At 34.5% G+C, this 27,512-nt stretch overlaps 4 protein-coding genes and 1 long non-coding RNA gene across 5 annotated transcripts in view; all 5 read right to left on the bottom strand.

Annotated features, from left to right (window-relative positions):
- The window catches only part of syt16 (synaptotagmin XVI), a 28,507-nt gene extending 21,627 nt beyond the window's left edge, over positions 1-6,880 (bottom strand). The window contains exons 1-2 of the mRNA XM_065296284.1: positions 6,642-6,880; positions 719-895 (exon numbers count right to left, since the gene is read on the bottom strand). Coding sequence (XP_065152356.1) covers positions 719-895; positions 6,642-6,654 — 190 coding nt within the window. The 5' untranslated portion in view covers positions 6,655-6,880. The remainder of the gene's footprint in view (positions 1-718; positions 896-6,641) is intronic.
- A 349-nt stretch (positions 6,881-7,229) lies between these two features.
- snapc1b (small nuclear RNA activating complex, polypeptide 1b) lies at positions 7,230-12,052 on the bottom strand. The gene is made up of 10 exons (XM_065296281.2): positions 11,781-12,052; positions 11,489-11,648; positions 11,009-11,149; positions 9,757-9,864; positions 9,453-9,605; positions 9,317-9,361; positions 9,136-9,198; positions 8,783-8,918; positions 8,052-8,126; positions 7,230-7,951 (listed from the first exon to the last, which is right to left on the bottom strand). The coding sequence occupies exons 1-10, from the start codon at positions 11,909-11,911 to the stop codon at positions 7,899-7,901; spliced, it is 1,065 nt and encodes a 354-aa protein (XP_065152353.1). The 5' UTR covers positions 11,912-12,052; the 3' UTR covers positions 7,230-7,898.
- A 1,236-nt stretch (positions 12,053-13,288) lies between these two features.
- Positions 13,289-14,601, bottom strand: LOC135786482 (interferon alpha-inducible protein 27-like protein 1). Its single transcript, XM_065295950.2, has 4 exons — positions 14,499-14,601; positions 14,378-14,407; positions 14,117-14,278; positions 13,289-13,577 (listed from the first exon to the last, which is right to left on the bottom strand). Exons 1-4 carry the CDS (start codon positions 14,599-14,601, stop codon positions 13,480-13,482), a joined length of 393 nt encoding a protein of 130 aa, XP_065152022.2. The 3' UTR covers positions 13,289-13,479.
- Positions 14,602-18,582: 3,981 nt separating this feature from the next.
- Positions 18,583-21,306, bottom strand: LOC135787547 (uncharacterized). The gene is made up of 4 exons (XR_010547095.1): positions 21,196-21,306; positions 21,084-21,113; positions 20,884-20,985; positions 18,583-18,832 (listed from the first exon to the last, which is right to left on the bottom strand). It is a non-coding gene; the product is annotated as an uncharacterized lncRNA (long non-coding RNA).
- Positions 21,307-24,619: 3,313 nt separating this feature from the next.
- On the bottom strand, positions 24,620-25,939 carry LOC135786744 (interferon alpha-inducible protein 27-like protein 1). The gene is made up of 4 exons (XM_065296280.1): positions 25,813-25,939; positions 25,693-25,722; positions 25,433-25,594; positions 24,620-24,907 (listed from the first exon to the last, which is right to left on the bottom strand). Exons 1-4 carry the CDS (start codon positions 25,820-25,822, stop codon positions 24,810-24,812), a joined length of 300 nt encoding a protein of 99 aa, XP_065152352.1. The 5' UTR covers positions 25,823-25,939; the 3' UTR covers positions 24,620-24,809.
- Positions 25,940-27,512: the final 1,573 nt, after the last annotated feature.

The raw sequence follows: 27,512 nt of genomic DNA, 5'->3' as shown, positions 1-27,512 counted from the left end.
AAAGAGGAATTTCTATGAGACTGAGATGTTTAGCATGTCTAGCACTTTTTGTATGTTCGTGAATGCGGGTAGACTACCATTATTCAACAAAGACAAGGTAAAAATGGTTTTTCATTCTCTGTCCCCTTTAATCAAAAACCCTTTAGACGCATCTACAGCAGACACTTATTTTGACAAGACATGTGATGCACACACGATCTCTCGATGAACTTCGCATGGAGTGCCCTCGAAAAAAGAAGTCACCGGCCGCCACTGATGTCTGCTGATATACGGGTAAATATTGGACGGAACACATGTTGGTTCATTTATAAACCTATGCTGGGTTGTTGTTAACTCAAACCATTAGTTGAAACAACCCAGCATAGGTTTATTTAATAACCCAACATGTGTTTTGTCCTATATTTATCCAGCATTGGGTTAAAATAACCCAGCAGTGTGTATTGTTACATTGTATGAGAAAAACATCTATCAAACTTGTCATCCTAATTTATAAAATCACACATAAAAACAAAGGGTTAAAAACACTAAGATCAGAAATGATGAGGTCTGCTAAACCATAACAGAAAATAAACACAGTATATAAATGAATAAAGAAATAAGATGTTTGTAAGATTCTTTCAACTTTTTTTACTTTGTATTGGATTAATTCGATTTTATTGTTTGTTAATCTGCATTTACACAACAAAGTAAAGCTGTCAGCACTATTACGCACACTCACCCAGTCCCTGGTGTATCCCAGCACGATCCTTTCGTCTGCGGCGACCGTACTGCTCGAGGCAGGGCAAACCTCCCACACGGGCGAAGCAAAGTTTCTTATTGATGAAGAGAAAGAGTATGGCCAGCAAAATGACGAAGACGCCCACTGCTGACAGAAAGCCAACCGCTTCGGGAGTGACTGGTAAGAGAGAGGACACACACATAACAGATTAACATAGTTAATCCCAACCATTTTGACTTGCATGCCCCTCACACTTACAATTTCTATCCAATGAAACATTTGCTTATTTTCACATTTGTCTTGTCTTGTTTTAAAGGGATAGTTCGGCCAAAAATGATATTACACCCATGATTTACTCACCCCCAAGCTGTCCGAGCTGCATGTGTTCGTCGTTTTTCAGACAAACACATTTTCGGATATTTTAGAAAATGTTTTAGATCTTTCAGTTGATTAAATGTAATGTTACGGAGTCCACGACCTTCAAGTCCAAAAAAATTGCGTCCATCCTTCACAAATGAAATCCAAACGGCTCGAGGATGATAAACAAAGGTCTTTTGAGGGTAATCCGCACGGTGTTGTTGTAGAAATATCCATATTTAAAACTTTATTAACATAAATAAATACCTTCCGGTAACGCCGCCATCTGCCAGAGTCGCGTCCGCATTCAGGATGAGAGCTTACGCAGCCTACGGAGGCTACTCTGCTGCTGCTCTGTGCCCCCGCCCTCTGAATTTATCATACGTCACTAAGAAAAGTGCGTACACTACGGTAATACTCTCTCCTGAATACAGAGGAGTCTAAGATGGCGGCTCTACCGGAAGGTATTTATTTTCGTTAATAAAGTTTTAAATATGGATATTTCTACAACAACACTGCGCGGATTACCCTCAGAAGACCTTTGTTGCCTGGAGCCGTTTGGATTTAATTTGTGAAGGATGGACGCACTTTTTTGGACTTGAAGGTCGTGGACCCTGTAACATTACATTTAATCAACTGAAAGATCTAAAACATTTTCTAAAATATCTGAAAATGTGTTTGTCTGAAAAACGATGGACATATGCAACTCGGACAGCTTGGGGGTGAGTAAATCATGGGTTTAATATCTTTTTTGGCCGAACTATCCCTTTAAATCATTTAAAGTCATTGTAAGGTCCCCTTGGAAGTTAGCTAAGGTCCAACCCCACAGGTTAAGAAACACTAGATTAACTAGATGTGTAAAAGTAAGACTTTAATGAATCTTATATTGTTTTTTTCAGATTTGGCGTGTAAAAAAACACTTGACACTTAAAGGCGGGGTGCATGATCTCTGAAAGCCTAAACAAACACCCTACCCCAATAGAATCTGGACCTTCATTTGATAGACATATGCAACCCAGGCAACGATGTCAGTTAGAAGACACGCCCCTTACTGCTGATTGGCTACAAGTGTGTTTTGGTAGTCGGCCAAAAATACGCACCCCACCTTTAAGATGTACTTATTAATACAGTACGTTCTCTTTACAAGTTTTACTTACATAAGAACAACCTTATAACAGACAAGAGAAGCTATATTTCAAGTGTAAAATGAACCATTAACTTGCAAAAGAGGTCTAAGAGGAGAGACGCTTCTAGATGTGTGTTTGATAGTGTTTATATGTGTGTTTGACTAAAGGCTGGAGTTGAACACTATTATCCTAAACTATTTAATATGCAGCAATAGGTGGCACACACACACACACACACACACACACACACACACACACACACACACACACACACACACACACACACACACACACACACACACACACACACACACACACACACACACACACACACACACACACACACACACACACACACACACACACACACATGTTGGTGTATGTGGTTTACGGGGACATCTCCATAGACGCAATGCATTTTATACTGTCCAAACTGTTATATTCTATTCCCCTTACCTACTCCAATCCCTAACCCCAATGTCACAAAAACCTGTTGCCAGTCTTTAATCTATGAAAAACTACCATTTAGTATGTTTTTTTAGCTTTTCCGTTTATGGGGACACTGTCTGTGTCCCCGTAAACCACCTTTATAGCATAATAAACATGTCATTATACACTATTCATGTCCTCGTAAACCACATAGACCAACCCACACACACACACACACACACACACACACACACACACACACACACACACACACACACACACACACTTGCTGCTTAAAGCCCTGTGTCATCTTCCATCTGTACGGACACAGTTGGCACTGCAGAAAAAACTGCTACCACCAACAAGTGTGAAAAGAGAAACTGAGCAATATGGTCAGTTTTTTTATAATGGAATAAGTTTTATGGGTTTTAAGTTAACATGCACATGTCTATCAGTTCCTTTTTCAAAACCTGCTGGCGATGATCTTTTTTTAAATGTGCATGTTAGAACTCAGTGACCGAGTGATGACAAAAACACATCCACATGGACCAATGTGATGCAGGAGCCAGATGGTTTCCTTGGAAACAGCTCAAGCATTCTGTGAGGACTTATTGTGTGAGGCTTTCTTTCTTCATATAAACACACAAATTCCCGTTGCCATGGATTTGCTGTTCTTTAGCACACAAGTGCTTTTTTATGTACTAAAAATATAATTTGAACCAACTATTTTACCATTATAATAATATCAGAAATAATTAATCATAAATTAATATTAGTTTACAATTTAAACTATTTTTATGACTGTGTATTTAAGAAAAACACTAAATACGGACAAAACAGTAGAAATGAATGGTATTAACATCTAAATTGTTAGCAGTAAAGGAATAGTTCACCCAAAAATAAAAATAAGCCCATAGTTTACTTACCATCAAGACACGTAGGCATTTGTGACTTGCTTCTTTCAGCCAAACATTGGAGATATATTAAATAAGAATATAATCCATACAGTTATTAAATATCTTCTGAGTCAAAGCGGTGAGTTTTCTAATTAAACATTTATATTTCAAACTTTATCAACTACGCCCATGTTTACAAAAGAGTTGAGGACAGTGGAAGGCTATAAAAATTCATTGCTTCACTACAGAAGACATTTAATAACTGTATGGATTTGTTTTTGATGGATGGATGCACTTTTTGGGGCTTTAAAAAAATAAGGGCACTATCTAATGCCATTCTGAAGTTGTAAAGGATATTCGAATATAATTTATTATTATAACTCCAACTGTGAAGAAAGTCATATACACCTAGAGGGTGAGTAAAATATGGGTTCATTTTCATTTTGGGGTGAACTTGCCTATAGTTTGACTATAAAAGTGCTTTGAACAAACTCAAATATAGCCTAGAGAGGTTCAGTTATTTAAAAAAAGAAAAACGTCTCCATCTACTGGACATTTACATGAACTGCAGCCTGCAGTGTATACGTATGCTACATTTAAACATTTAAAAGCAAGTTTTTGCGTTATACATGATGTTGCTTGTTTATTACAAGTGTATTACCTTTAACGATACATTGTAATTATTAAAAATGTCATATCTTACGTTTTAATTTGTTTCTTGATGACTGTAAAACCTTTATTCACACTCTCTCTCTCTTTCCCATTAGCTAATTAGTTTCAGGATGTCCAGGCTCCTAATTTCTCAAGAAACTTCCTGTTTAGCTTTAACTTCCTTCCTGACTGACTGAACCTAATGCCTACAACTATTAGCTAAAAATCAAAGGTTTTTACAGAAGGCAGCATAATGCACACTAAATATCAAATGAATTGTAATTCTTGTAAATGTAAGTGAATATCACTAACAAGAAGGTATGTTGTAGATAGCTGCACCAAAAAATCTACAACCTGAGACACTTTAATGTTATATTTTAATAGAAGTAATAACTTAATTCTGATAAACCAGCTCATTGTCATGATATCCACAATGTCTTGCTATAAAAATTATTAAATATAAATAAAAAGTCATACAAACCACAAAAACACAAATGTAGTACAAATACGGGATGGCTGAGTTGATATAATTCAGAGTCTCATGCATGTAAACTAATGTATCAAAAAAGAGGTTTAATTAGACAGATATAGACTGTTTATACTGTTTATGTTTATATTTCAAAGTCTACTTTATATTGTAAATATCATCTGATTCTTTTTTATTTTATTTTATTTACATTAGTACTTCATCCATCACCCAGCACCTTAGCTTAATTGCACCTTAATGTTTGTTACTATTGTGTTATTGTATGTTTCTTGTTTTATGTATAATGCTTTGGCAATAAGTGACACAATCATGCCAATAAAGTTCTTTAAATTAAAAAATTGAATATAGACATACATTTCCTTTCTAAGACAAAGCTTTCTTCTGAACATCTTCATAACATTTAAACCTGTCCGACACGCTCTCTTAAAATCTAAAAATAAAAGACTTTCGCTTACTGAGAACAATTACTCTAAACGTTATTCAAAGTTTTTTGGAAACCAATTCATGAAGAAATTGAATAATATCTGAACATGTGTTTTCAGATAAAGTCATAGTAAGTGCTCGATTCAAAGATTATACTCCCGTTCGGTCTTCACCTTCAAAACACATACATGCTAGTTGACAAACTAAACCTCTTTTACAGCTCATGTGTCTTATAAAGACAGGTGGGCAAATGAAACACAAGTTAACAGTGTGAGTCAGACACACTGTAAATAAAGGGTTGGACCAACCTCACACATTGGACAGACCAGTACATATTCCTGGAAAAGTTAACTAACAAGATTATCTGCACTAGAAGGTAAGAGAGAACTTTCAATCAAATGTTCATCCTCTGAGGACTATATGGTTCAATCTGGTTGAACTGACTGCCTGTATTCAAGATTATGCATTTGTAAGTGTCTGTAGGGGCAAAGGTCAAAACAGTGACAGATGAGATTCTTAATGAAGGACAGCTACAATCACATAAAATGCTTTGAGGGGTGATGACAACAGATGTGAAAATTTGCATGAGACACTATTGTAAATGGTTCAACTGAGAACCATCGGAAAAATAATAACCAGTAACTATCCAGTTATTGGTTCTCACTTGAGTGTTTATCAACAATATAACTTTTTACCTATGGCATATATGCTGTACTTCTGCATGGCAGACAGCAGTTCAGCTATATTAATACAAATTCATGCAAACTGCCATTAAAGATCAAAGCATACCAACCAACATAATGAAGCTTCTTTAAGCCAAAGGCCTATTACCCCAATAAGTTACAATGATTTTAGCACAAGTAAACACAGCATCCTCAACCTTGGAGTAGTGTTATCTTCACATTTCTACAACAAATATTTTAGGACAACGTTGAGGGGACGGCAAGTCAACAGTGAAACTCTACAAACAAGTCTTAAAAATTAGAAAACTGTATTCCAAGGAAAATTTAAAATGCTCCCTTATGCTGTGGAAAAACGCATCTGCTAAATAGATGTGAATGTAAAGAGACACAATAACAAAAGTTTACAGTCATTGAAGCTAACATATCCATTAAAACTAGATGTTTTATATAGGTTACTTTATCTTTATTATATATATTATATGGAAAGTCCATCTTAAATAATACGTATTCTGATTTTATTATACAGCCTACATTAGGTGATGAAATTTAAGGCGCATAAAGTCGCGAATGCGCACAGCAGAGAGTAGAACGCGCATTGTGTAACACATCTCAAGATTTATGCAGGCGTGCATATAACCGTCCTGTCTGAAATGTCACTTTATATCATTTCATATTGTGGAGATGAAACGCATGATATTATACGAATGTTAATGATGCATCAGACCTCTCAATCGTGCCGCAAAACGAGCTTTTATAGAAAATATACCATACTGTAATAGTGCACATAACTATATCTGAATGAATGCTGTTCTGATCGGTACAGATATCGCTTTCTTAATTAATTTAAAACAAATACGATAGGCTACTTACTGTCTGATGCCATGGTCGCGTCGATCTGATCCCGTGGCGTCAATCACACCCTATCGATTATCGTCTATTAAAATATTCATAAGTGTAAAGCAGCTGTGAGTCAAAAGGGCCCGACTGCACGTATCTGCCTCTTTCTGCCCTTCACAAACCGGCTGGTGACAGTGGAAAAGCCCACCGGGATACTCGCATACTAGCTCAGTGCTGTCTGGACGAGAACGCGCGGCGCGCTCCCGCGCTCAGGTCCTTTCTCCAGCGCGTTCACTGCCCTCTGCACCACAGTGCTCCTAACGCTTTTAACCTGCATTTATGTATCGATTTTGTACATCATATAAGCGAACCTGTCTGTCTATATCTTATTATATATTCAGATTTACATCCCTTTGTTAAGGATTTATAACTATATATTTGGATTTACATTTATATTCAGATTTAAAGCTAAATATTCAGACTTATTGTTATATAGTTTAGACCAATCAAGAACTAGGCCTTAGTTATATTAAAGGGGTCATATTATGAGTTTTTTTTAAAGATGTAAAATAAATATTTGGTGTCCCCAGAGTTCATATGTGAAGTATTAGCTCAAAAAAGCTTGGTCTTAGTTTTATTATGGCATTTAAGTAGTTTATACAAACATACCTTAAAATAAAACAATATTGGTGTGCATTTTTGACAAAACAATGGCACTGATATATTTTAAGATATGTCAGTGCAAGCTGTTTTCAGTTAATAGACATCAAACAAGCATTTTTGTCCGAGACATTTTTAACACTTAAGCCCTGTCTGGGAAACCACCTTAACAGTGCGTCCATAAAACCTTTAGGTTACAAAAACCTGGAAAAACACCACACAAATCCTTCTTTCTTCTGTGTATGTGTTGTATTAATTGGCAAAGTTACAACACAAAGTGAAATAAAAACAAGACAGAATGTGCAAAACTGAACACATGTAAACATTTTCATCAGATACCTAAAAACACGTTACAATTAAAAACTTTAGTTTTACATATCAGGCATATCAAATAGTCAATTTCTTATGCCTTTGATGCTGTGGCATTGCTCAATTATAACCTCTTTTATCATGCACCTTATGACAAACTGTATTTTTACAAACATCTAAAACAGAATTAAAACCTGTACTTGTCTTGCACATGTATGATATTTGGATACCAAATATTCATTAAAATGTTGAATACCACAACCTTAAAAACATTTACATTCATATATCTTCCAGTCTTGGTCTGCCAAGATCCACTGAACGCTACATGACATCACTTTCCATCTTAGGGTTCCAGTTGAATGGCTTCTTTCTTTCTAAAGAAATAAAAATAAGGCGACAGTAGTTTAGCTCTTTGATTAAACAAGCCAACTTTTGATTGGTGATGGAAGTAATCCCGTCTACTAATCTGCTTACCTGCCACCGTCTCTTCTTTCACTGCACTCAAACGCCAAAGGCGTGTCGCATGTTTCAGTATCTCACGCTCTTTTCCTGCAAAACCAGTGATCAGTGAGGTTTTTATGGATGCAACAAGTCATCAATGTGTAAGGTCATGTAAACACTGTAAAATCTGTTCATTTATCAGGCTTATAAATAAAAAAAAGTTTAATGCTTTGCTAGTGCAACCCTGCAAGTAAATTGCCATTTTGCTTATCTTCAAGTGTAAACTTTTGTTGTGCAGCTACAACATATGTGACACTGGACCACAAAACCAGCACGGGTATAATTGTATAAAAAATAATTAGGATATTAAGTAAAGATCACGTTCTAGGGTTTCTATATTTTGTAAATATATCAAAAAATTATTTCATTAGTAGTAATATGTGTTGCTAAGGACTTTACTTGAACAACTTTTAAGGCAATATTCTCAATATTTAATTTTTTTGTACCCTCAGAATGCAGATATTCATATTGTTGTATATCAGCCAAATATTGCCCTATACTAGGAACCCAAGTTTATTTATTCAGCCTTCATGTGATAAATCTCAATTTTTTAAAGAACCCTTAAAACTGTTTTTTTGTGGTCCCGGGTCAAATATAATAATAACCAGATATTTTTTAATCTAATAGCATTACTAGGCATGTAAAGGATCCACTGGTAAACAAAGTGTAAATCTGTGAATGTTTTAAGTGGCCAGAAGCTATACCTTGAATCTTGAAGCGTGATTGTGTGCGATTTTTAAGAGATGGTTTTCTCTTTTTCTTTGAAGAGACTTTACATGTTTGATCTGGATCGGCTGATGGCACAAGCTGTGCCTGTCGGTGACGTCGGGACTTTGAAGCCTAGAAGAAAAATGTATGAAATCTCTAGAAATCAAAGAAGTTGAGAGCTGAAATGCTATACATCTGTACAGCCAGATGTGGTTGTTTCCCTTAATCGAGTTTGAAAAGCATCCAGTAAAGTTACTTTTTATGATTGCTCATGGTGATGAAGCTGTAACCATTTAAACAAAAAATATTTAGACAATTTCTTAGGATGATGTGCACATGCTTTATTTACCTCCATAACCTGTCCATATGATTTAGATTTGATTGAAGCTAACAGCTGGGCTCTGCTGGAGCTCTTTGGGAAAAAACACAGAGATTCAGAGAATTCACATTGCATATGAAATAAGGGTACTGCGATAACACACACTTCTGCAGGAGCGGAATATACATCTATTATTATAAAAACATCTTACATCTTGATTTGAAGGCCCTTCTCCAGCATCCTGCTCCTCAGATGCCTATAAAAAAACACATGCAACATTAAACAACATTAAATATGTGGGGCTCATCACTAAAATTAACATAGTTATGCAGCATGCACAAACTTACTGAATGGTTCTTATTCTGCCAGTTGGAATAATTGAGGACAGCGTTGTTTAATTTGGAAATCAGGTTCTGTTGGATAAGGGTCATGTTTGGGTCTGGATCATTAAAAACTGCTTTCTTCAGGTCCTCGTAATGTTCATGCACGTTCTCCAGTTCCTAAGAGTCCAAAAAACATAAACATACAAAAATGCACCCATCAACCAGTGTTTTTATTTAAAATGAAAATACAACCTTGATCTGGGTTAATCTTTATTTAAACTGTTTTTTACTGACAAACTTAAAAAAACAAAAAACACATTGGGGTTACCTCTAGCACGTCTGTAGTGATGAGTTCCTGAGGTCGTGATGATGGATCAACAAACTCTTCACAGATTTTCTTCACCTTTCCATCTTCTCTCTTCATCCGAGAAAAGAGCTGTGAATACACAAAATTATGGATAATGTGGAATTATAATCTTATAACCTTTTGATATGAATGCATATGTTTAAATGTTATAACTAATTGCAGCAATATAAATGTCTTTTTTCATTACAAACCTTAAATTTAGGCCAAATAATAATGATGTTTACTCCCAAATTTAGTTTAACAAGCATACCAGAAGCGTACCTCAAGAAGTTGGTTGATAATAATGTTCTTTACATTATGTAGGATGATTTTATGTAGAAAACAGTAAATTAAAAAAAAAAATACTTCAGCTGTGTTTTCACATACAGGGTCATGTTTTTGCCAATTTTAGGCAAAGAGTGGCTACTTTAAAAGATACAAAAAAATATTTATTTGAGATTTTTGGGTGACAACATCCTCTTCATGGTACCATTTGTGTTTTTCCCATTTTAATGATTTTACCTTAAATTTACCAAGTTAAAGAGGAAGTAAGAACAAGTGACTTGCATAAACCCACTGGTATATGGTTAGGTCCACTATGTATTTTTTGCAAACTTCTGTCACACTATTAAGGATTATGGCCAACTTTTTTCCTATCAATAAAGTCAGCTACTGCTTTTACATGTCCGTCCTACAATGTCCAGTGGTGGTCGGTGACTTCTTTTTACAAGAGCGCATGACGCGAAGTTCGTCAAAACATGTATGTAGCCCATCGTGTGTGGTTCGACATTTCAAAATATGTGTTTGGCGCGTCGAGTGAACCTATATGTCTTTTGTCAAGTGCCTGCTGCAGACACGTCTAAAGGGTTTATGATAAAAAAACAACCACTTGCGTTTGCCAGATACTTGTATAATCTCATGCGTGATCAGAATTTAATTTTATGGGAGTGTCGTGCATGTATTTTGTGAACGTGAGCGTCTCTTTTATCATAAACGGTTTTGACGTGTGTGCAGCAGGCACTTATTTTGACAAAATGTGATGCACATGGTTCACATGACGCAACAAACACATATTTTGAAAACATGAGCAACACACGACACTCCAAACACATATTTTGAATTTGCGCCCCTCGGAAGAGCAGTAATGAGCCCCCACTGACAATGGCTACTATAAATCACATTGCACTGACATGCAAGCAGTTTAGATTCATGACCATCAGGCATATGAACCTACCTTTGTTGGCATGGCTGTAAATAAAAATGCTTTTTCTGACAGAAGTTTTCTAAAGATATAAATCACATCATAATGTTGAGCGTTCATTGCATCCTGCTGGAACTGCATGACATCCTGCCAGTCCTTCAGAGCGATGCGGATCTACGAAACACAGAAAACTTCCTTCAACAATTTACATTGCATTCTTTAGTAAGTGATTTTCAAGTTACAATACATACAGTGCATTTGTAATAACTTGAGATCAAACAAATATTTTGCCAAAAAACTCTTTACTTCTTCCAAACCAACATGCTGTTATTTTCTGACTATAACACAAGATTTTTGCAGTTTTGTACACTTTTTTTATACAATCATAGCTCATAGTCAAAGTTGATGTTCATAAAAGAACAAATAACGATCCCTAAACAGCGTATCACAGAGCAGTAAAAACCAAAAGCCAGACAGCAAATAGTCATAGAAGTAGTGGAAGTGATAACACACCTTTTCTTTTGGACTGCAGAGCTGGGCATTGAAGAGCCCATAGAGGAGATAAAGCCCCCCAGCTCTGATCTGGAAGGTGTAGGGGGGATAAAAGTATGGAGACACGACAGACAGAGCCAAGCGAGCGAAGTGTCTTCTCTCTTTAGGCTCCGGTTTGCCACTGCAAAAAGAAAAAGAAACAATCCCTCGTGAGTAGAAAGTGCACATTAAACCATCACTGGAATCTATGGGAGTGATTTGTATGTGATTAAGGTTAAATAATGAAGCCACGTGAAACAATTCACACACTTACTTGAAGATGCTACTGAAGTTCATGTCTCTCCAGATCGCTGAAAAGCGCTCGAACCGAACAGACTCGGTCGCCTGAAAACGACCCAGCAGCTCCTCGCAATCTGTTACTAGCGGTCCCTTGAAATTGTCCATTATTCCCCCTTACTCCAGATCACGAACACTTAATTATTTAAAACTCATAAAATCATTTTAAAACTGCGCCCCATCTATGTTCCTGCTTTAGAGAGCGTGTTTTTAATCATGTTCACTCGGACTCTCTGGTTCCTTAAGGGATTAAACTCTATTACCGCCACCTAGTGTTTCGGCTGAATGAGAGGGCTTCTTTTTCTTCTTCTTAGGTGTTTATTGACGGTTAGCAACTAACTTATAGGAGCATTACCGCCCGTATCTGGACTGGAGTGTGGATCAGAATAAATAGCCTATCTACAGTATATGTATATTCTCTATTTAGATCACATTCTTTTATAAACTTAATAATATCATCATATATCTTGTTTGTTATTTTCCCAATAAGCCCAATGAGGTGCGTGATATATTCCCAACCAATAATTGTTCAGATTTTTTAAACCATTTTCCACCACGTAATTAGACAAAATATTAAATTATTAGATTCAGCATTCAAGATTTTTTAATGTCATATGTACCTTGGTACAATTAAATTCTTTTGATTTTAGCTCACAAGAACATAGGGTAGAAGGGCAACCAACATTAAATAGCAATTTAAAGTAATAAATAAAGTAAAGAAATTGCAATGAAAAGTATAAAAAGTAAAATCAAGTTTTGCAATATAAAGTAAGAAGTACAATAAATAGAAATACGGAATATAGGCCTACTCAAATATGTAATATTAAGATCATAGAATGTGGCTTTAAGACAAATCATATTCAAATAAAATAGTGCATGCAATTTCAAAGAAAATGTGTTGAGATGTTTCAGTAAAAAAAAAATATGTTTTTACTCGTAATGTGTGAATTGTCCTAACATGGTTGCAAGCGAAATTTCCTGCTGAGTTCTCATGTGATCATGTTAAGGCAGATGTAGCATGTTCAAGCAAATTATATAAAAAAATACAGGACAAAAATCATTATGTATTATTAAAAAAATTGTTATGCAAACTCTTGCCTTATCTTAGGATAATTATTATTTAAAAGCTATGTTTAAATGTTTAAAGAGAAATGTTGTGAGAAAAAAGATTGAATGTTAGGCTATAAAACTGGTTTCTGATAGAACTGGTTTCTGATTGAATTCTGTCACTTAAACCTTGGCCCTTTGTTATATACATGGCCCTTTGTGCTACAGTGACACTTCAATACATGCAAACTATCAACTGGACATAATTAGCGTTTTATGTTATACTTTCTCTTCTGATTTTTGTTTCATTAAACTCATCATTGTATAGGCTATAGATAAGGAAATGTTTTTCTTTTCCATAGAAAATATTTATATCTATATATTGTTTACTCGTTTATTCTTTGGACAATGAAATAGAAAGATCACTCTGACACAAAATACATTTATTTATTATATCTTTATTTATGCAAGTGTAGCATAGTCAGATAGGGCCTTAATACAACACAGGCATATAGTTATTGAACCTGGATAAAATTCCACATCAGAAAGATAGGAGGCGCTATACATGGTTATGTAGGAAAACTAGGGGTTCATATGCAGGTCTTCAGTGCGCTTTCGGTTTTGATACTTCAAATCAGTATCGCAGCTGCTGTAGCCACAGTACCGCCCACCGCACCGCCCACCGCACCAACAGCAGCCTGAGCTGCTAAAGGGATACCAGCAGCACCTAATGAAAAACAAAATTCAGAGCCAATCTTGAAAACAAACATTTGAATAGCCCTGTTCCCCCATATTAGATTTTAACAAATACAAAATCATTACAATAAAATAGAAAAATAGAATGAATAAAAATAGCCTAGAATAAAAAAAAGATCACCATGCAGCCTTCAATAAAGCTAGGTTCCTAAAATTAAGATTTTTTATGTAATAAATTGATAACTATCCTAGTATTGTAATAGTAAATTCCTTTACCGGTAAACAAAACAAACTATATATATATATATATATATATATATATATAGCCTATGTATAAAATAATAATTGTTTACAATAGGCGTAGCCTACTGTACAATGTGGATGTCTACACTACCGCTATAATTTTAGACCCATTTGTTAATGTAAACTAAACAGACGCTATCACAATGATGAGTCATCTATATGTTAGCGTCGGTTCTCTAACACTAACAACAGGCGTAAACTAATGACTAGGCTGTAAGATTCAATAGGGTCCAGGGTCCATTTGTGGCATTATGATATTTAGCTCACCTGCTGCCTGAAGAGCTGCTACCAGAGATCCAGCTGCGATCCCTCCTCCGTTAGCTACAGCTGCAGCTGACATCATACTGGCGGCATAAGAACCCACAGTAACTCCTGCTGCGGTGAAACCCACAGCCCCGAGAACAAATGGGGCGGCAGCAATTGCTCCGCCTGATAAAACATAAAAAAATGAAAATAAAAGTTATATTTTTAAATATAAAATCGCCTACATCTTTATTAAAAATATATAATTATTATTTCACTGTTTACCTGCACCTGCTACACCTCCAAGTATCATTACTTTAGAAAGTCAGAGAGAGAATAAAAGGTTAAATTGGTCAGTGTGGAATAAAGAAGTATTAAAACTCTAGTGATGCAGTTGTTTACTTACACAAACCCATGTCGTAGTCTGCTTCCTTCTCCAGACTGGACTGCTCCCGAGGCTCGAGCCTTCTGCTAGAGAATTTATAACACTGTGGGTGTGTACTTTTCATGAAATGAAACTGAACAACATTCATACACAAAATGTAGATAAAACTACTTAAAGGTACCCAAACAAAAAAAAATCTGTTATCATTTACTCACACTCATGTTGTTTTAAACAAAATAATTTAGAGTAAAAATATTTGTAATCAAAAAAGAAACAGAAGCACCAAGTCAACGGTGCTCAGAACCAGCTTGGTTACAAACATGGTTCATATGTATGAACTCCAGTGAACTTAACCAGAACAGAGAATGTCCTTTTAAAGGGACATTTATTATTATTACATATAGTTATTTTTTTTAAATATGCAAATTTTCTAGCTCCTCTAGAGTGAAATTTTAAAATTTTACGGTTTTGGAATCCATTCAGCCGATTTCCGGGTCTGGCGCTACCACTTTTAGCATATAATCCATTGCGTCTGATTAGATCATTTAGCATTGTGCTCAAAAATAACCAAAGAGTTTCGATAACTTGACTCTTCTGTAGTTACATTGTGTACTAAGACCGACAGAAAAATAAAAGTGGCGATTTTCTAGGCAGATATGGAACTATATTCTCATTCTGGCGTAATAATCAAGGACTTTGCTGCCATAACATGGCTGCAGCAGGCGCAATGATATTATGCAGCACCTGAAAATACTCCTCTTGGTAACTTTAAATAGCAGGGGACCATTTTTTGGGCTCTGCCTAATATCATTGTGCCTGCCGCAGCTATGGCAGCAAAGTCCTTGATTATTACGCCAGAATGAGATTATAGTTCCTAGCCATATCTGCCTAGAAAATCGCAACTTTTACTTTTCTGTCTGTAATAAAAGGGGAGTGTCCCTTTAAGGTTTGCGTTTTGACATACGCACCCAGCAACCCCCTTCCCCTAACTCAAACCCTAAAACAGATTCGTTTGATTATCAGTTTCCTTAGTGGGGTCCCTGTTGCTTCTTAATCATGTGGGGACATTTGCAAAACAAATACACTAAACAAGCTAGGAATACATTTTACAGAAATATGTGTTGGATGGGTTAACAACAAGTGACCTTATAGGTTTATTTGTTATATTTTTCTATGATGTTCTTTCTCTCACACTTTTTGATGTGATCATGCATCTGAAACATTACACAATGCAATTTGTCATTTATGGGTTGTGTTTTATAAATTGTATCACTGATGTATACAGCCTGTGGGCTGTGGCAGGCACGTGTACTGGTTCAAAAATAATTACTGTATTCAGCTTAAATGTTTGAAATGATTGGAATGAAAAATATGAAACAACTTGTTTGATTGACATACAAATGCATTTTTGTGACTCTTGAACTGTGAGTGTTCTAAATATATATTTTTGGCCTGTTCATTAGGCTACCCCACCCCTCAACTATTACAGTAATTTATTGTATTCACAAATGAAGCATGCACTCATTAAGAAAGTTATCAGCATAACATCTTTTTAGAAAAAGAAGCTTTTGTCTGCCCACCAATTAAACAATTTTGGAAAGATGTCACTGAATCCCTATCCTGCCTCCTGGGCTGCACTGTAAAAAAATTCCTTAGAAATTGCAGCTGGGTTGCCGATAACTTACCGTAGATTTAAATTTATGTTTTTTACTGGCAGCATTTCGTTCAAAGTTAAATGAACATTAAACATTTACAAGTCTTTGTCTTTACAGAGTAAAACTAAAAAAACAGCATCAAGCTAAACATTCTGGGACACAAAATCTGAAGCAAAAAACAGAAAAAGGTTGATGGTGATTTCTGGTTCCCAGAATGCTTTGCATGAGGCTGTTATAGTATAGTTTTATTCTGTAAAGATAAAGACTTGTTAATATTTAAAATTTATTTAACTTTGAACAAACTTTTGCCAGTAAATTTACGGTAAATTACCGGCAACCCAGTTGCAATAACATTGTAATTTCTACGGAATTTTTTTACAGTGTGCTGCATCCCATTATCCCCCTTACTCTATCTACTAGGTGATCAAGTCTCGTTCAGGAAATAACAAACAAAAGAATGCTCCTGGTGGCCCTAACCATTGCCAAGAAAACAATCTTCATGAACAGGAAATCCGGAACACTATACACAAAACACATTGGAAAAATTGGCTTAAAATCTCGTTAGAATATTCCTCACCACATTACAACTATATTTCGGAACAACAACCAGATCAAACCTCATTCAGCTATTACAAATTTAACACACTCATCCTAATTAATTATCTAATTATTCATTATTAATACAAATATTATGGATATTCTGATCATCATCATCATCATTATTATTATTATTGGTGGTATTTTTATAAATGTTGATAACACATTCATCCTAATAATTATGTATCTACTTATTATTATTGTTCTTATCAAAAATATTAGGCATTTTTTACCTTTACATATGATAATTATTATTATTATTATTATTATTATTATTATTATTATTATTATATTTTTAACCATTATAATTATTATTGTTGCTATTAATGCTGATAACACACCCATCCTAGTGTATTTACTTATAATTCTTCTTATTATGATGATGATGATTATTATTATTTTTATTATGATTATTAATATTAATAATAATACTATTGTAAATAACATAGAGATATTGAATAGTGTTGGGATGATATTTTCTTTTGTATAAGGACAGTAACGATTCAAATGAATATTATAACAATAAATATACATAATTAAAATACATCAATGTAACTAAATCTATTACCAAACAAATATCACCCTTGATTTTAATGCACCGCATCTTTCTTTTAATGCACCGCATCTTTCTTTTAATGCACCACCTTAGCTTAAACATATTTACATATACAATTAGTCACTTTACCATTAATCAAAAGAAAAGAAAGAAAAAGAAACAAACACTGACACAGAAGTTTTGATTGGTGCGGAATGTGTATGTGTGCTGTTGTTGTGGTTATTATTATTATTATTATTGATTGTTGCCGTTTTTACAAAATATTAATATAATCACCATCCTTTTTTTATAATACTATATTTGTTGTTGTCAGTATTGTTACTATTATTACTATTAATAATTATTATTATTTTTATTATTTATTTATTATTAAGTTATTATTATGGGAATTAAAAATATTCCTGTAATCATAACAATCCCTAGAACTATTATTGCTATTACTACCATTATTGTACATACTATTATTACATAATATACATGTTATAATTATTATTATTATTATTACACAAATACATATTATTATCTGTTTAATTTATTATTATTATTATTATTATTTTGTTTTACTATTATTATTATTTTGCTTATCATCATCGTTCAGTACAACACCATCATCACAATTGTTGTTTTGTTTTTGTTGTCTAGTGTTTTGCTTAACTATCTGTTGTATGTTTAGCACTTATAATAAAAAAACATGGGCTTGCATTCACAACTCAAAAAAAAAAAGATAAACTGCTCTTTATCTGGTTTTGGAACCAAACTCTTCATATAATAACCTGTGTGACTGATGAACTTAGCCTTTGTGAGAGTTGAAACTTAAAGTGCTTCAGGCACTCGGGTAAGTCTTTTTCAAGAAACAAAACTGAGACCTGAAATGAACAAATATGTCAAGTATGTGCAGCATCACAACTGATAGACCCAGTTATAAGCAGCAATGGTTCATCACGGACCAATATGCTGTATTGTAAAGTTCGTTTTATGATCAATATTAAATAAAGCAAACTTTTATTTTCAGAACTGGCTCAAGGCCACAGAGTTCAGCACTTTTGAGGAGCACACACACAATTCCCCTTCAATCAAACACATTAATTTACAGAGTAGTAAAAAATCTGACAAAAAGTTGCAAAACAGGCTGTCAGAAAATGACTGGATGTGACAGCACACCTTCTGTTGTACTTATTATTTCATTAAACTCATTGTTTATATTTTTTCTTTTACATAGAAAATATTTATATCTATACATTGTTTACTCGTTTTTTCTTTGGACAAAGGAATAGAAAGATCACTCTGACACAAAAGCACCTTTTATTTATTTCCTCTTTATTTAACAGGCGTAAAGCAAGTGTAGCCTTAATACAACACCTAGGCATATAATTATTCAACTTGGAGCTGCCCCTTACAAAATTCCATTTCAAAAAGGTAGGAGGCGCTATACATGGTTCAGTATGGGTTCACATGCGGGCCTTCGGTTTTGATACTTCAAAATAGCAGAGCAACCAAACCGCCCACCGCACCGATAACCTGAGCTGCTACAGGGATACCAGTGGCACCTAATGAAAAACAAAATTCAAAGCCCATCTTGAAAAAAAAACATTTGACCTGTTCCCCCGTAGGCAAGGCCGCCTTAATGCACGGGCTTACCTGGGCTGAAGCCCAGGGGCCTCCCAAGTTCAGGGGCCTCCCATGTTCACGTTCATGATGAGCTGAAAATGTCATATTGTTTTGTAACTTGTTAGGTTTTCTGTCAATCACTTTAAATGCACGTTCCATGGCTGCTGATTGGTCCGTAGTAACTTACCGTGAAATAAAATATCAGACGTAACGGATTTTCCGCGTAGCCTAATGCAATTAAGTGCGCGTTGTCAACTTGGCCTTCCTGCATGTTAGAATGAGTGTGATAGAGAAACGGGAAATAATCCATCAACAAATGAAAGAGTAATTTCGGAAATTTCATAATAAGCACTAGTGAGGTGCAGGTCTCTCTCTCTCTTTCGCGCGCGCGCTCGCTCTCTCTGTGCTCGTGGAGCTGAGTTTCTGGCATGCAGAAGTCTCTCTAAACGTGCGCAAGAAACTGTGCCGCCAAATAAAGAAAGGAGTTCCCGCACATAATGCTGTTAGTTGTTATAGGGGCAGTTTCCCGGACAGGGATTAGCTTAATCCAGGACTAGGCCTTAGTTTAATTAGGAAATATAACTAGTTTTAACAAACATGCCTTACTAAAAACATTACCTGTGTGCATTTTGAGGCAAAACAAAGGGCCCTGATGTATTTTATGATATGTCATTGCAAGTTGTTTTCAGTTTGGACAGTTCTTAAAAATGTTTTAGTTTAGGACTAGTCTAATCCCTGTCCGGGAAACCGCCCCATAAAGTTTAAGTTTACTCGCGTTTATATCAGTGACGCGTGCGCACCTGGAGCGATGCAGTTTGATGCGGCATTAGCTCACAGTACACACATCTGTTGGTTTAGAAAGACGAGAAAGAGACGCAACGGTAAAGGTGCAAGTCTAAGAAAGAAAAGAGCGACAAGACCATCTCAAATGATCATCCCCTGATCGCACCATTCATATTTATAATCTCCTTATCTAAAGATCTTATATACAGGTATGTTCCCTGTCTGTTTTGTGCATATTCATACGTCTTCGTTTTACATGCGTATGCATAAACACTAAATACAATGCATACTATTTCTTCAATAGCCTACAAAATAAATAACAAACAAGATTCTGTCTATAAAGACTTATCTTTTGTTATCATTAATGCATTTAACAAGATTCTGTCTATAAAGACTTCTCTTTTGTTAACATTAATGCATTTTCACTTTAAAACTAACTTTACTTCTTATATTGTTAAAACTGTGGTAAGCATTTAGTTAGTGAGTGGGAGTTTTCTGCAATTTTGTATATTCCAAAAACTATATAAACATAGAGCTTATAAACATTCTCTCACACATTTTGGTTTTATTTTCACCACAAGTTGCTGTGTGTGGTTGTTAAATAAAGTGTCTTGTGTTTATGCTGAAGTGGGCTCAGTGATATGTTAATAATGATATTATGGTGTTTTCTGGGTCAAAGAGGGAAAACTCACTGTTGTATGTCTTGAATGAAACTAATGCATTTTGTGATGTAGATTACCTAGATATTACACTTTTTTTATTAAATAAGACTATAAATTGAGGGTATGGGGGGCCTCTAAAACCTCTCAGCCCCAGGGCCTCACATTAGGTTAAGGCGGCCCTGCCCGTAGGCCTATAAGGTGTAACACATCCAAAATTTTTACAATAAAATAGAAAAACGAAATCAATAAAATATAGAAATAGAATAAAAAGACCACCAGCCTTCATATGACAAAAAAGCTATAACTTCTTAAAATTGAAATCGGTAAACAAACAAAGAAAAAAATAATAAGTGTTTACAACATCCGTACTGTACAATGTGGATGTAAATTTGTTCATGTAAACTAAACAGACGCTATCACAATGATGAGTCATCTGTATGTTAGCGTCGGTTCTCTTACAATAACAACAGGCGTACACTAATGACTAGGCTATAAGATTCAATAGGGTCCAGGGTCCACTTGTGGCATCATGGTATTAAGCTCACCTCCTCCAATTCCGAACGTGGCGGCAAAAGAACCCATAGCAACTCCTGTTGCGGTGACACCAGCAGCCCCGAGAACGAATGGCGCAGCAGCAACTGCTCCGCCTGATAAAACAAGACAAAAATAAAAGTATATTTTTAAATATAAAATTGCCTACATCTTGACATGCCTATACAAATATAATTATTATTTCACTGTTTACCTGCACCAGCTACAGCGGCTGCTATTGTTACTTTAGAGAGTAAAAGAGAGAATAAAAGGTTAAACTGGTCAGTGTGGAATAAATAAATATTAAAACTCTAGTTGTTACTTACACAAACCCATGTCTAGTCTGCTTCAGACTGGATTGCTTCCAATCTTAAGCCGTCTGCTAGAGAACTTATAAAACTGTGGGTGTGTACTTTTCATGAAATGAAACGGAACAACATTCAGACACAAAATCATCATTTACTAACACTCAAGTTGTTCTAACCTAAATAAATTTAGAATAGAACTTTATTGTCATTATATAAAAAATACAATAACATTTGTTTGGAAGCTCTCCGAAACAGCAGAAACAACAAAAACAAGATCCACATAATATAGATAACTACAAAATACTATCACCACGGAGTAGTATATCTGCAGTGGAATTAAATGATGAAAATAACAGTGCAAAAAAGAGTTAAGATATTTGTAATCAAAAAAGAAACAGAAGCACATACAGAGTAGGAAAAAAATACAACTTAAGTCTACGGTGCTTAGAAATGGCTTAGTTACACAAGATGGTTATGTGTATGAACTCCAGTGAACTCAACCAGATCAGCTTATGTCCTTTTAAGGTTTGCATTTTGACACACGCAGGTACGCACCCAGCTACCCCCTGCCCCAACTCAAACCCTAAAACAGATTTTCACATTTGTTTGATAATCAGTTTCCTGGAGTTTCCTTTCCTGTTGCTTGTTAATCGTGTGGGGACATTTGCAAAAAACTACAATAAATAAGCTAGGCATACAAATATTCAGGGTTCCCGTGGGTCCTTGAAATCCTTGAAAGTTTGTGAATCTGGGGGAAAAAATTTAAGGCCCTGGGAAGTTTTTGAAAATATACATACATAGATACAGGCCATTGAAAGGGCTTAGATCTATTTTATGCAAGAAGTTAAAAAAAATCTTTATTATTCCCTGTAGAATAATTTCATCATAATTTTAGACTTTTTACGTGCTAAACTGTTCGATTTAAATGCTTATATCTTCTGTATGCGAATGTTGACTCAAACCAAAATGCTTTTTTGCATAGTTGTGTTTGACACATGAAAACGTCTCGGATTCTGTATGTAACTGTTGTTTTCTGAGAAGGGAAGGAGACGCTGTGTCGCCCTTCCATACTTCCTGCATTCCTGTAACGCCGTCTTTGGCAATATTTCAGAAGGCGATATACTTCCTGTCTTTGTCGTTAAGCCTCACCATTGGTTGAATTTGATATACACATTCATACATTGATATACACATTCATACATTCAAATACTGACTTAAAAGAGATTACTAAGGGTGTATTCACACCTGCCTTGTTTGGTTCGATTGAATCGAACTCAAGTTCGTTTCCCCCCTTGGTGCGGACCTTTTGGGCAGGTATGAATACAGCAATCGAACTCTGGTGCGGACCAAACAACCGCACCGAGACCCAGCTGAAGAGGTGGTCTCAGTCCGGTTCCAAACGAACTTTGGTACGGTTTGTTTAAGGTGTGAACATGTACCTACCTCGATTTGCACCAAATGTATTATATTATTGTAATTCTGCTGGTAGGAGATGCCCTATCAAGCAATTTAAAATGGGCATATACTGTACGGCAATGATTTTGAATACCTTTATTGTAAGCAGAATGTTATGCATACAAACAGCGCATCTAAATCATCTAGATCGCGGAACAAAATGCAAAATCAAAAGAAATGTCTTGCCAACCTGCATTATTTATTTCATGGCAAATAGCAGTAATTTAAAATGTCGTATTATATTTTTTATAAAATCATCTAATTTTCTTTGATACAGAGTTAGACAACTTGGTAAACATTTCTGGCTTTATTTTACTTCAATCTTTCTCCAGCACCCTGTTTCCCCATCACCAGCAACACCGCGCCCCACAAACAACAGTCAATCAAAATCTCCTGTGCACATATTACTACATTTTTTAAAAAAGTTTTTAATTGTTATCTTTTTTATCATGTTCACTCGAACTCTGGTTGCTTAAGGGATTAAACTCTATTACCGCCATCTAGTGTTTCGGCTGAATTAGAAAGCTTCTTTTTCTTCTTCTTAGGTGTTTATTGGCGGTTGGCAACTAACTTTTAGGAGCATCACCGCCCCTATCTGGACTGGAGTGTGGATCAGGATAAATATCCACATATATATATTCTCTATTTAGTTCATATTATTTTATAAACTTAATAAGATCATCATATATGTTTGTTGTTTTGCCAATAAGTCTGATAACGAAAATTCAACTTGTTGAAAGAGATGCGTGATATAATCCCAACAAATAATTGTTAAGATTTTTTAACCATTTTCCACCACATAATTAGACAAATAATTAAACTACTTGATTTAGGATTCAATCTTTTTTTATGTTATATGGTAGAGTTAAATTCTTTCGTTTTTACCTCACAGAAAACATAGAAGGGCAACGAACATTAAATAGCAATACAAAGTAATGAAAAAAATTAGTAAAGAAATAGCAATGAAAAGTAAAAATAAAAGTAAGTTTTGCATTATAAAGTAAGAAATCCAATAAAAGTAGAATACTCAATAGTAGGCACACTCAAATTGATGTTATATTTAGATCATATGGCTCTTAAGACAGATCATATTTAAATACAATAGTGCATGCAACTGCAAAGAAAATGTGTTAAAATGTTTTAGATGTAAAAAAGTATAAAGATGTTTTTATTGATAATGGTTAATGTCCTATATTTAATGTCCTATAGGTTGCAAGCAAAAGTTTCCTACTGAGTACTCATGTGATAATTTTAAAGCAGATGTAGCAGGTTTAAGCAAATTATATTAAAAATACAGGACACTATTTGTGTCTTTTGGTATATTTTTGTTCTAATATATATATATATATATATATATATATATATATACATATATATATATATATATATATATATATATATATATATATATATATATATATATATATATACATATATATATATACATATATATATATACATATACATATATATATATATATATATATATATATATATATATATATACATATATATATATATATATATATATATATACATATATATATATATACATATATATATATATATATATACATATATATATATATATATATATATATACATATATATATATATACATATATATATATATATATATATATATACATATATATATATATATATATATATACATATATACATATATATATATATATATATACATATATATATATATATATATATATATATATATATATATATATATATATATATATATATATATATATATATATATATATATATATATATATATATATATATATATATAATTCTTAGCAATAAACAAGTTTAATGAAATAATAATTAGAACAAAAATATACCAAAAGACACAAATAGTGTCCTGCACGAGTAAACAATACATATATATATATATATATATATATATATATATTGTTTACTCGTTTTTCTTTGGACAAAGGAATAGAAAAATCACTCTGACACAAAATACCTTTTATTCATTTCCTCTTTATTTAACACAGTAGGCATACAATGGCATAGTTATTGAAACTAGAGCTGCCTCTTAAAAAATTCCACTTTAGAAAGGTAGGAGGCGCAATACATTGTAATGTAGTAAAAAAGCTAGGGGTTCACATGCGGGTCTTCTTCAATGCGCTTTCGCTGTTGATTTTGATACTTTAAATCAGTATCGCAGCTGCTGTAGCCACAGCGCCTCCCACAGTACCGCCCACCGCACCGATAGCAGCCTGAGCTGCTACAGGGATACCAGCGGCACCTAATGAAAAACAAATTTCAGAGCCAAAAGAAACATATGAGTAGCCATGTTTCCCCGTATTAGATTTTAACAAATCCAAAATTATTACAATAAAATAGAAATAGAATAAAAAAGAACACCATGTAGCCTTCAAATGACAATAAAGCTATAACTTCTTATTACGAATGCCACATTTGACATGACCAGGTGACTGACATGGCGGTGCGTCGATTACGTAATAAATTAAAAAACGATCCTGGTAACTTAGTGGGCCTATTGTAATAAGAAATCCCTTTACCGGTAAACAAACAAACAAAAAATAAAAATAATAAATGTTTACAGTTGCAGGCTACTGTACAATAAGGATGACTTCCGCAAAATATAGCTTTAGAACCATTTGTTATTGTAAACTAAACAGACGCTATCAGAATGATGAATCATCTGTATGTTAGCGTCGGTTATCTTACAATAACAACATGCGTACACTTATGACTAAGATTCAATAGGGTCCAGGGTCCATTTGTGGCATCATGATATTTAGCTCACCTGCTGCCTGAAGAAGTGCTACCAGAGATCCAGCTGCGACCCCTCCTCCGTTAGCCACAGCTGCGGTTGACATCATACTGGCGGCCAAAGAACTCGCAGCAATTCCTGTTGCGGTAAAACCAGCCAACCCCAGAAACAATGGTGCGGCAGCAACTGCTCCGCCTGATAAAACAGGACAAAATAAAAGTTATATTTTTAAATATAAAATTGCCTACATCTTGGCATGCCAATACAAATATAAATTTTATTTCACTGTTTACCTGCACCTGCTGCAACGGCTGCTATTGTTACTTTAAAGAGTCAGAGAGAGAATAAAAGGTTAAACTGATCAGTGTGGAATAAATCAATATTAAAACTCTAGTGATGCAGTTGTTACTTACACAAACCCATGTCTAGTCTGCTTCAGACTGGCTTGCTCCCAATCTCGAGCCTTCTGCTAGAGACTTTATAACACTGTGGGTGTGTACTTTTCATGAAATGAAACTGAACAACATTCAGACACAAAATGTAGATAAAAAAATTAAATCATAATTTATTAACACCTCAAAATAAATTTAGAGTTAAGATATTTGTAATCAAACAAGAAACAGAAGCACCATTGACATCACATTTTTTTTTGATATCGTGGAGTTTCCTTTCCTGTTGCTTGTTAATCGTGTGGGGACATTTGCAAAAAACTAAAATAAACAAGCTAGGCATACAAATATCCAGGGTTCCCATGGGTCCTTGAAATCCTTGAAAGTTTGTGAATCTGGGGGAAAAAATTCAAGGGCCTGGGAAGTTTTTGAAAATATACATACATAGATACAGGTCATTGAAAGTAAAAAAAAATCCTTATTATTCCCTGTGTAGTGTAGAATAATATCATCATAATTTTAGACTTTTTAAGTGCTAAACTGTTCGCTTTAAATGTTTATATCTTCTGTATGCGAATGTTGATTCAAACCAAAATGCTTTTTTGCATAGTTGTGTTTGACACATGAAAACGTCTCGGGTTATGTATGTAACTGTTGTTTCCTGAGAAGGGAACGAGACGCTGTGTCTCCTTTCCATACTTCCTGTGTCCCTGTAACGCCGTCTTTGGCAATATTTCAGAACGCGATATACTTCCTGTCTTTGTCGTTAAGCCTCACCATTGGTTGAATTTGATATACACATTCAGACGCACTTACCCCTGGAGGCGTCCCCAAAGTGTCCCCGCAGTGGCGCAGCACGACTTCCCTCGAAAGGGAACTGTAACAATGTTTCTTAAAAGGTAACACAATGCAACCTTGCTCTCACTTGAAATGTTTCCACACATTTAGTCCATGAATTCGAGGGTATTGGACCTGGAAAGTCCTTGAAAGGTCCTTGAAGTTAACTAAGGTGCGGGAACCCTGAATATTGGAGAAATATGTGTTGGATGGGTTAACAACAAGTGACCTTTTAAGTTCATGTGTTGTTTATTTTTTTCTATGATGGTCTTTCTCTCACGTTTATTTTTTTAATGTGATCATGCATTTAAAACATTACACAATGCCATTTGTCATTTATGGGTTGTGTTTTATAAATTGTATCACTGATGTATACAGCCTGTGGGCTGTGGCAGACACGTGTACTGGTTCAAAAATAATTACTGTATTCAGCTTAAATGTTTGAAATGATTGGAATGAAAAATATGAAACAACCTGTTTGATTGGTATGCAAAATGCCATCTTGTGACTCATGAACTTTGAGTGTTCTAAAAAAATATTTTCTGGGCTGTTCTTTATCCCTTTACTATTACAGTAATTTATTGTATTCACAAATGAATCATGCAGTCATTGAGGAAGTTATCAACATAACACTATGAACATCTTTTTAGAAAAAGATTTTCTGTATTTTAATATGTGATTTCCACAAAACAAATACAAAAAAATTAAAATATAACAAAAGCAGCTCAAAGGAATACAATTATAAACTTTAAAAAAATTCAGACTAATTAATAGAGAAGAATAAACTTTAATCTTAACAGTAACTGACAAATAGTGTTACATTGCTCACATCAATGTTAGTTTAATCACAAACCAACAAAAGACAGTCAGTTTGACAATAAAAAGTA

Source organism: Paramisgurnus dabryanus, chromosome 20, assembly GCF_030506205.2.
Source record: "Paramisgurnus dabryanus chromosome 20, PD_genome_1.1, whole genome shotgun sequence".
Taxonomy (NCBI): Eukaryota; Metazoa; Chordata; class Actinopteri; order Cypriniformes; family Cobitidae; genus Paramisgurnus; species Paramisgurnus dabryanus.
This window is presented reverse-complemented; position numbering and strand designations above follow the sequence as displayed.

Coding starts and splice junctions, on each gene's coding strand:
- LOC135786744 (XM_065296280.1), bottom strand. Junction 25,595..25,692: donor AGCCGTTGCAGCAGGTGCAG/GTAAACAGTGAA, acceptor CTGTTTTATCAG/GCGGAGCAGTTGCTGCCGCA. Junction 24,908..25,432: donor AGCACTTCTTCAGGCAGCAG/GTGAGCTAAATA, acceptor GTTTTTCATTAG/GTGCCGCTGGTATCCCTGTA.
- LOC135786482 (XM_065295950.2), bottom strand. CDS start 14,601: ATGAAAAGTACACACCCACAGTGTTATAAATTCTCTAGCAGAAGGCTC. Junction 14,408..14,498: donor AGACTACGACATGGGTTTGT/GTAAGTAAACAA, acceptor GACTTTCTAAAG/TAATGATACTTGGAGGTGTA. Junction 14,279..14,377: donor TGGAGGTGTAGCAGGTGCAG/GTAAACAGTGAA, acceptor ATGTTTTATCAG/GCGGAGCAATTGCTGCCGCC.
- snapc1b (XM_065296281.2), bottom strand. CDS start 11,911: ATGGACAATTTCAAGGGACCGCTAGTAACAGATTGCGAGGAGCTGCTG. Junction 8,919..9,135: donor CATATGGACAGGTTATGGAG/GTAAATAAAGCA, acceptor TTTTTCTTCTAG/GCTTCAAAGTCCCGACGTCA. Junction 8,127..8,782: donor ATCACGCTTCAAGATTCAAG/GTATAGCTTCTG, acceptor CTGGTTTTGCAG/GAAAAGAGCGTGAGATACTG.